Source organism: Meleagris gallopavo, chromosome 1 (assembly GCF_905368555.1).
Source record: "Meleagris gallopavo chromosome 1, MGAL_WU_HG_1.1, whole genome shotgun sequence".
Lineage (NCBI taxonomy): Eukaryota > Metazoa > Chordata > Aves > Galliformes > Phasianidae > Meleagris > Meleagris gallopavo.
The window spans coordinates 156,798,406-156,808,888 of record NC_139404.1 but is presented as its reverse complement, the minus strand read 5'-3'; the positions used below and the strand labels follow the sequence as shown (position 1 = coordinate 156,808,888).

Here is a 10,483-nt window from a genome sequence, read left to right as displayed (position 1 = left end):
TCAGTCCATTGTGAACTTATGAGTGACTTCTCTAATGGATCTTTAAGATATACACTAACATTAATCAGGCCAAGTCTCAAACAAGGAAGGCACAAGTTTTCTTGAGTTTTACCTGCCATTTTCACTCTGTAGTCACCTGTGAGACTTAAAACTCACTTTGGAAGAGAGTGCTTGGCTGTCAGAAGTATCATTATATCAACTACAGGCCGGTGAGTCTCACCTCTTTACCTGGGAAGATCATGGAACAGATCCTCCTCGATGATATACTTGATCACATGAGGAATGAGTGTGTGATCTGAGACAGCTAGCACAGCTTCACCAGGAGAAGCTCATGCTTAAACTCTCTGGTGGCCTTCTAGAATGGACTGATGGCATTGGTGGACAAGGGAAAGGCGACCGATGTCATTTACCTGGACTTGAGCAAGGCCTTTGACATGGTCTCCCACCACATCTTTATCTCCAAATTGGAGGAATGTCAATTTGATAAGTGGACCACTCGATGAATAAGAAATTGGTAGAAAGGCTGCAGACAGAGGGTGATCATCAATGGACTTATGTCCAGGTGGAGGCCAGTAATGAGCGACGAGCCACAGGGGTCTGTCTTGGGACTGGTGCTCTTTAACATCTTTATCAATAACATCGATGATGGTATCGAGTGCACCCTCAGCAAGTTTGCTGATGACCGTAAGCTGAATGGTGCTGTTGACACTGTGAAAGCAAGGGATGCAATTCAGAGGGACCTGAATAGGCTTGAAAGGTGGGCCCGGGTGAAGCTAATGAGGTTCAACACAGCAAAGTGCAAGGTTTTGCACTTGGGCTGGAGGAATCCCAGGCATCTATACAAACTGGAAGGAGCGGTCCTTGAGAGCAGCCCTGTAGAGAGGGACCTGGAGGTCTTGATGGATGAAAAACTTAACGTGAGCCAGCAGTGTGCCCTTGCAGCTCGGAAAGCAAATGGTATCCTGGGCTCCATCAGAAGAGGGGTGGCCAGCAGGGACAGGGAGGTGATTGTCCCCCTCTACTCTGCTCTTGTGAGGCCCCATCTGGAGTACTGTGTCCAGGTCTGGAGCCCCAAGTACAAGAAAGACAGGGAGCTATTGGAGAGGGTCCAGAGGAGACCAGAAAAATGATCAGGGGACTGGAGCACCTCCCCTACGAAGGCAGGCTGAGGGAGCTGGGTTTGTTCAGCTGGAGACAAGAAGGCTGTGGGGTGACCTCATTGCAGCTTTTCAGTACCTAAAGGCAGCCTACAAACAGGAGGGGAATCAACTCTTTGAAAGGGTAGATAACAGCAGGATAAGGGGAAATGGTTTTAAGTTGAGGGAGGGAAGATTTGGGTTGGATGTCAGGGGGAAGTTCCTTAGAGAGAGAGTGGTGAGGTGCTGGGACAGTCTGCCAGGAGAGGTTGTAGATGCCCCGTCCCTGGAGGTGTTCAAGGCTAGTTTGGATGGGACCCTGGGCAGCCTGCTCTAATATTAAATGGAGAGGTTGTTGGCTCTGCATGTGGTGGGAGGGTTGGAGCTTCATGATCCTGGAGGTCCCTTCCAACCTTGGCCATTCTGTGATTCTATGAACACCAGTGAAGACTGAGGCAAAACATTTAGTGAGAACCTCAGCTTTTTCCATGTCTGAGGAAGCCAATTCTCTGTCCTTATTATCAGAGGGGAAGCACTCTCCTTGATCTATCTTCTCTTGCTTATGTACCTGAAGAATCCCTTCTTGTTATTTTTAATATCCTCCAGAATCACACAGTCTCTGTGTCTCCTCCTTGAACTCCACCACCATGATGAGCAGCTCATCCACCTGCTCGCACATTACACAGGTGGAATCCCTGCCACTCTGCCTTGACAGCAGCAGGCTCATGCAATCCCTGCAGCCGGAGACCTGAACAGACACATTTCTGTGCAGGCCCTCCATCTGGCTCGCCACAGTCTTCCTGGCGCAAGTCTGCTGCATGGGGGAGACCATGTTTAAACCTGAGGTCTCAGAGACTGCCAATTGGATAGCTCGTCTCCTGAGCAAAAGGATAATACTTTTGTGCTGCTTGACCCACTTCTCTTACCCACTGCTACAGTATGGTGTGGGCAGTGCAGGCCCATGCACTGATTTCCCCTCTCTGTTCTCAGTGGGCAGCAACGCTGCTTGCATGGTGAGCTCTGTGGGTGGAAGCTAACTCACTAGCATAGGCACAACACTTTTGCTGACCTCAAAAAAGCTCTGAAAAGATGTTTTTTTTGTGGCCTTTTTCATTTCAGATCCCTTGTGCAGTGCAGTCTTACCTGTTTTGAGCTCGTCTGCACTGAGGCCTCACCAGCTCAGAATAGAGGGGTAGGATCATTTCCTTTGTCCTGCTGGCCATGCTTCTTTTGATGCAGCCCAGAATACGGTTGGCTTTCTGGGCCATGCAAGGGCACATGGCTGGATCATGCCCAGCTTCTCATCCACCAGTAACACCTGGTCACTTTCAGCAGGGCTACTCTCCATCTTTTCATCCCCCAGCTTGCATTGGCAGTGAGAGTTGCCTCAACCGATGTGCAAGATCTTGCATTTGGATTTGTTGAACCTGATGAGGTTCTCCTGGGCCCACTGCTCAAGTGTGTCTAGGTTCCTCTGGATGGCATCCTGTCCCTCTGGTGTGTTGTCTGCACTGCACAGCTTGGTGTCATCAGCAAAGTTGCCGAGAGTGCACTCAACCCCATTGTCAGTGTTACTGACTAGAAGATATTAAAGAGTATCAGTCCCAGAACTGACCCCTATTGGACACCACTCATCACTGATCCCCATCCAGACATTGAGTCATTGACTACCACTCTCTGGACTCAATCTTGCAGCCAGTTCTTTGTCCTTTGAAGAGTCCATCCATCAAATCCACATCTTTCCAATTTGGAGAGTAAGATGTTGTGGGGTATCATGTCAAAGGCCGTTCTTAAGTCCAGGCAGATAACATCAGTGGCTCTTCCCTTGTCCATTGATGCAGTGACAGCATTATAAAAGGCCACTAGGTTGGTCTAGCAGGATTTGCTTCTGGTGAAGATTTCTTTTAGATCTCTTTGCTCTAATCTTTTTGTTGTTGGCAGTAAAATACATGAAATGGAATCTGAAACAGAGTCTGTTTTGCCTGCAACTGTGATTGGTGTGATCTCTCTGTTTTTCCTTTATATACCAAAATAGTAATTTTATCATAAAATATTTTCATATTTGTCAAGCATGACTTTTCCATGACTTTCCATGCTGGCTACTGATGATTTTCTTGCCTTCTAGGTGCCTGGTAATGGTTCCCAGGATTAGCTATTCCATTACATTTCCAGAGATCAAGATGAGGTCAACTAGAATGTATTTTTCAGGAATGAAAAAATTCACGTACAAGATTCCTGCAAAAAGAAGAAAACTAGGGGCAAGTACACAATTTGCTTCCCCAGAACATTCTTCCAGTTTTAAACAACTTGTAGCTCAGGAACTTCATGAGTAAATAATGTTGTTTTACTATTTAAGATTGCTGTCCACCATTTTCTGCCACAGACTTTTTAACGTCAGCAACAATCAAACTACCACATTCCTCGATTCTGACAATGTGCCTTTTCAAGATCATTTGATAGAAAAGGGCAACACAGGAGTTTTTTATCAAACACTTTAATTCATTGTTCAGATATTTCCTTGTTCTCTTAACTGATCTGTATGTCAACATCAGTGCTGAAAAAAATGTTTCTATCAGTAACATGCAGGAACAAAGACACATTCATTCAAATATTTATGTAACATCTGTGAATTCAAAAGGGTGACTAAATAAATATAGCAAGTAACATCCTCAGGCACTTGTACATAGCTGTTTCCTTGTGTACCTTTCACATGCTTCTCAGTGTGTAAAGAAAAAAATGCATTAATAGAGAAAGGATGGAATTGTATTTCAAGAATAGAGATTAATGCAGAGCAAAGAGGCAAATATAATTAATCTAGAGAAAACTGTCATTTGCTGACTCTTGGAATGAAAAGAAATAAATGAAATAAAGAAACAAATAAAAAACCCACACCAACATAAAAATAGTTACCTCAGGAAGGTTAAATTTAAAAATATCGGATACTTTGAGGAAAGTAAGTTCATTAGTAATTCAATCTAGTTGAAGGAAAATATTCACAGAAAAAAATGACAATAAAATGGTGTCTTTCCTATGTTTAATAATAAATTTGTTTCATAGACTCACCACCTCTCACTAAATTAATAGGTATTAATAGGAATTTTAGTAGAAATCCTACAAGATTTTCCATCTTTACAACCACTGGAATGTGCAGAATGTTTCTAGATTTGTAAACAGATGAAGACAGAAAATTAAACAGTTGCTTAATATCTAGCTGAATTAATAAAATTTTTAGGCAAATAAAATTTCATACTGAGTTTAAATGGCAAGCTAATCATGAAGTACTCCATAGAACTGAGCAAAAATAAGTATGAACTGTGATGGATTTGCCCATATAATACACACAAAAATTATATGATTGGGCCAGGGTAGTAATAGTATCATTTATCAAATAATATCAATTATTTCTGGGGATTATGTGAATTTTGCATGACTTGTACAATATATATTTGCTAGATGAGCTACAAAAAGCAGCATTTGGACAATATTTGTTTTCATAGAGAAACAAAGTTGCAGCATATTCATATGTGGTTCTTCTACCAAAGCATTTCTGAACAACCTTGCAAGTGACAATACACAGTCCACTGAAAATTATAGCAGCACTCCAGCTGTTTAATTTAGGATATGATAAACGGCATGCTGTTTGGGTTTCTTTACAACAAGAAAGGATGAGATGTAAAATCAAGCTCAATATCTGGCCTGCTCTTTCTATAACTTCACAGTAGGGTTATCAGAGACTTTTCCATCCAGAATATTTGAAGAAAACCTTACTGCTGTTGGAAACAGCCCAAATATATATCTGTGATATACTGTTTCATTTCAGTGAGGAATACTAAGAACCCATCATTGTCTACATAGATCACTCCAAAAGTAATGCTTCCTTTTTATTTCAGTGAAAACAAGGAGCACAGTAACACTGTTTAATAGAAAAAAATTCACAGCTACAAAACATTTTTTTCAACATAGTCACCACCATTAGCCAGGCATTTTTACCAGCAACGAACAAGAGCCTACATGCCATGATCATAAAAATCTACAGCAGTGGAGATGGAACACTGTTTCACAGCGTCCACGATGACTCTGTGCCAGGAAAATGTTGCCCACGCAGTCCATCTTTCATTGACTCAAAGACATGGAAGTCAGAAGATGACAAATCTGGGCAAATCTGGTAGGTGTGGTAGGACAATCCAGCCAAGACTGGCATTGTGCTCCAGGGTCTTCAAACTGGTATGGGTTCTGGCATTTTCATGTTGCAAGAGAAAGAGATCTAGCTATCACAAGCTTTGTGATAGTCTAGCGTGGTCATCATTGTTTCTAATGCATTGAAGCCAATATTCATCTTCATACACAGTTTCCTGGTCTTAATACTCCTATTTGCATGGGTGAGCTGGCTGTCTGGAACATGGCTTGATTTCATGTCACTGTTGTCACTGCTGAAATGCACCACCTGCTATCTCACTGTGCTTACATCCACTGTTTGGTTTCCATAAGGATTCAGCAGTGAATGACAATGTTTGCATTTTTTTTTTTTTTCACATGGAAGAATTCAGTGACACACCTTTGCTTCATCCTCACTGCCATTTGGTCAGACTGCTAAAGGATGAGAGAAGGGCTCCAAAGTAAAGGATAAGAAAAGGGCTTCACAGGAACTGGGGAATAGGGGTGGTTAGCGATTGTTTACAGAAGCAAATATGTAGAGGTTGTTAGAGGAATGGGGATTGCAGACAGTGGGTCTGGGTTATTGAGGGGGATGAAGGCCATATAGATAAGAGTTTGAGAACAGCCCGAAGATGTCTGACAGTGAGGTGATTAGATGTCCACAGGACAAGCAAGAACTAGTTTGGGAGCTGCGTCTTCTGCAGGGTTAGAAGTTTACAGGGAGGAAGACTACAAGCCTTCGCAAGGAAGATGATGATTCTTCATTCCACAGCCACCAGGAGGGGACCCCCACAACTCATTATGCACGTGTTAGGGGGAGGGTTTGCATGGTAATGAATTCTCAGGAATGTAATGATATGTATCCAAATTCCTGGAAACAATTGATTATGTTTCCCTTTAGTCAGGAAAGAGGACGTGCGTGAGCGCCTAGGCAGTACTAAGGTCCACAAGTCCATGGGACCTGATGGGGGCATCCACGTGTGCTGAGGGAGCTGGCGGAGGTCATTGCCGAACCGCTCTCCATCATTTTTGAGAGGTCTTGGGTAACAGGGGAGGTCCCTGAAGACTGGAGGGTAGCCAATGTCACTCCGGTCTTCAAAAAGGGCAAGAAGGAAGATCCGGGTAATTATAGGCCTGTCAGCCTCACCTCTGTCCCTGGAAAGGTGATGGAACAGCTTGTGCTGGATACCATCTCCAGACAACTGGGAGAAAAGGAGGTTATCAGGAGTAGTCAGCATGGGTTCACCAAGGGGAGGTCGTGCTCAACCAACCTGGTGGCCTTCTATGATGCTGTCACATGCTGGGTGGATGGGGGAAGAGCGGTAGATGTAGTCTACCTTGATTTTAGAAAGGCGTTTGATACTGTCTCCCACGATATCCTTATAACAAAGCTGAGGAAGTGTGGGATAGACGAGTGGACAGTGAGGTGGGTTGAGAACTGGCTGACTGGCAGAGCGCAGAGGGTCGTCATTGTTGGTGGTGCAGAGTCTGGCTGGAGACCTGTAACCAGTGGTGTCCCCCAGGGGTCTGTGCTGGGTCCGGTCTTGTGCAACATCTTCATCAATGACTTTGATGAGAGGATAGTGGCCACCCTCAGCAAGTTTGCTGATGATACGAAGTTGGGAGGATTGGCTGACACGCCTGAAGGCTGTGCTGCCATTCAGCGAGACCTGGGCAGGCTGGAGAGCTGGGCAGTAAGCAACCAAATGGAGTTTAACAAAAGCAAGTGTAGGGTCTTGCATCTAGGGAGGAATAATTGCATGCACCAATACAGGCTGGGGGATGAGCTGCTGGAGAGGAGCTCTGCAGAGAGGGACCTGGGCGTCCTGGTGGACGACAGGTTGGCCATGAGCCAGCAGTGTGCCCTCGTGGCCAAGAAGGCCAATGGCATCCTGGGGTGCATTAAAAAGAGCGTGTCCAGCAGGTCGAGGGAGGTGATCCTCCCCCTCTACTCTGCCCTGGTAAGGCCTTATCTGGAGTACTGTGTCCAGTCCTGGGCTCCCCAGTACAAAAAAGACAGGGATCTCTTGGAAAGAGTCCAGCGGAGGGCCACAAAGATGGTGAAGGGCCTGGAGCATCTCCCCTATGAAGAAAGGCTAAGTGAACTGGGTCTGTTTAGCCTTGAGAAAAGAAGACTGAGAGGGGACCTGATCCAGGTTTATAAATATCTGAGGTGTGGCGGCCATAGTGGTGAGGCCAGTCTCTTTTCAGCAGTACGTGGAGACAGGACGAGGGGAAACGGACATAAGCTGCAGCATAGGAAGTTTCACACGAATGTGCGTAAGAACTTCTTTCCGGTGAGGTTGATGGAGCACTGGAACAGGCTGCCCAGGGAGGTTGTGGAGTCTCCTTCTCTGGAGATATTCAAGTCTCGCCTGGACGCCTACCTGTGTGACCTGGTGTAGGGAACCAGCTTCGGCAGGGGGGTTGCTCTCGATGATCTCTAGAGGTCCCTTCCAACCCCTACAATTCTGTGATTCTGTGATTCTGTGATGTATTAGTTCAGCCTATATCCGTAGCACGCTTTTTCCTGACGGTGTGCAAGTTAGGTGGAACTATCCACCTTGCACCAGTGTGTATCCGCATCACTAATGGAAACATACCTAATCTATATCCTTACAGGCTATATCACAGTGATGTGATTTCCACATGTCACTGCCTCTCTGCTGTTGGCTATTGTATGGTTACAGAATGTAACTGAATACCAGTAAGAAGGTTCAACCTATACTGTCATACCACCAACATCTATTGTTGTGGGCCAACATAATAAAATAGGAGATAATACTCTCATAGCAGATCTCATATTTGAAATAATCATAGTAATACTACTTCTAAAAACAGTAAGTAATATGTTGCTATACTCAGTGTGGTAAGTGATAAGTTATCCCTATGAAGCTTAACACATTTATACAAAGGGAAATAAATAAAAGATATTACATTTCTATTGTCGGCTGTGCAATGTCAGGACTGATAATCATATGAAGGGCAATGCAAAATAGTGTCTTAGATCACAGCAAACAAAAACAAGATTCTCAAGACTGGTGAAGAGTTTTGGTTTTTTGCTTTTTTTTTTTTTTAGACCTTAGTTTTGTATCAATATCTAGAATTCATGATGATATTTTGCAAAGGATTAGACCATACAATTTAAATCTAACAGGTAAACGTCAAGAAACCAGGACAGATTTCAAGAAAAAAAATGGTGAGAGACCATTAACAAGGAAGTATAGAGAAAAGACAAAGGGTAATAATTTTGAAATAAAAAAAAAGAAAGAAAGAAAAAAGATTATGTTAGACATTGGGAAGAAATATTTACTCTGATGGCAGTGAGACGGTGAGAAACTGAAATAGGTTGCCCAGAGATGTTGTGGATGCCCCATTCCTATGAAGTGTCCGAGGCCAGTTTGGGTGGAGCTTTGAGTAACATGATCTAATGGAATGCACATGGCAGGAGGGTTGAACCAGATGATCATAAAGATCTTTTCCAATATAAACCATGAGGCAGGACGGTTGAACCGGATGATCATAAAGATCTTTTCCAATATAAACCGTTATATGATTCTATGAAATATTGCTAATATGAATTGAAAAGAAGCAATGTGGCTTCTTCAGGTTTCACCAATTGATTGTTATCTTTTCTAGAGTTAAGCTGCTAGCTATAATTAATGCTGCCCCCAGGTAGTTGCAAGATTAACAAGTAGCTTTTACTCAGCATGTCATCATAGGTCTCACTGGCCATGATAGCAGCAAGGGGTCACATTAATACAGATTAAATGGTCTTGAAAAAATTCTTCAGTTATAAATTTCTCTCTCCAGCTGTTTTCTCTTACAAATAAATCTATTGCAGAAGTAGGAAAAAACCCTCTACAGAATGCAATTGTTCATCATCTTCCAATTGTCTCGAATACCTTGTCTTTACCTTTGTCTTGTCTTTATTTTACATAAATTACTTTTCACCATTCAGTTGCTTTAAATCCATAAAAAGAAGAGTGTTTGAGTTTGGTGTTTGAAGCATTTGCTAGAGTACGCTGTATTTACTGTACACAGTCTTTATGGCCTCTCACACTGTCAAAACATTTATCTACACTTGGATTCTTTTTCTCCTCTTGATACCACAATTGTCTTCCTGCTTTTAACAGTATGCACTTAGCTGCTCTTTTCAGTCCATCATATCTCATCTCAGCCACAGCAATAATAATCAAGAAATTAATAATAATAATCTTTAACTTGTTCTTTTTAGTGTTCTTTAAAGCACGAAGTTGAATAAGTCACTTTGTTATCGTCCCAGTTAGCAGGTAAAAAATGCTGAGTTATTAGATATGTCTATAGAGCATTAGCGGTCTCCTGAAACTGTTCTTGAAGTTTTCCCAGTGAACACAGTACATATCCACTATGTATCTATCTAGACACATCTGATGTTTATGAGAAGCTGGTACAAGTCTGAATTTACTATAAGGTCAGGTGGCTGGCTTTTTTCAGAGCAAATTGAGAACAGGAACAAACCATCATGAGTATAATTTGCAAAGTCAGTGGACCAACCTCCTGGAGCAAAACTGGGAAATAAACTGACCGTATAGACACACTCATTTCTTAATTAATCACAATGTAAAACAGAGTTCATGTTTAGTATCTTTTCATTATTGGCTGATAGCTTCCATTATCATCTTCATCTTCCATACAGTTAGCTGAAGTTATTTATGGGTGTTGGAGTGGAAAATTTGATGATATTCAACATTATTTTTCAAGTCTTACAAAACATGAATTTTTTACCAAGCAAACTTCAAGGCATTTTAAAAGGACTATATCTGTGCTTGAGATATCTGATACCTAGCACTAAAGAATGGCAACAAATAACACAAAATAATACTGATAAAATAATACTATCATTTGTTTCCTCTCTTGATATTTTTGTAATCTTTGTACAAGAAAGTACACGGTAATAAACTAACTGCCTGATTCTAACAGCAACAGAGCCCAAGAACTCATGCAAGAATGTTTTCCAGAACTAATAATTATGCCATAAAGAAAGTACAAGATCACAGAATCAGAGAATGATTGAAGTTGGAAGGGACCTCTGGAAATCATCTGATCCAACTCTCATCCTCAACAGAAAGACCACCTAGGCACAGTTGCCCAAGACCACGTCCAGGCAGGTTTTGAAGATCTCCAAAGATAGAAGCTCCACAACCACTGTG

General features: G+C 42.5%; 1 protein-coding gene across 1 annotated transcript; it reads left to right on the top strand.

Annotated features, from left to right (window-relative positions):
- The first annotated feature begins 575 nt into the window (after positions 1-575).
- LOC146545742 (uncharacterized) lies at positions 576-9,555 on the top strand. Its single transcript, XM_085229005.1, has 3 exons — positions 576-1,061; positions 7,283-7,588; positions 9,529-9,555. Exons 1-3 carry the CDS (start codon positions 576-578, stop codon positions 9,553-9,555), a joined length of 819 nt encoding a protein of 272 aa, XP_085085131.1.
- Positions 9,556-10,483: the final 928 nt, after the last annotated feature.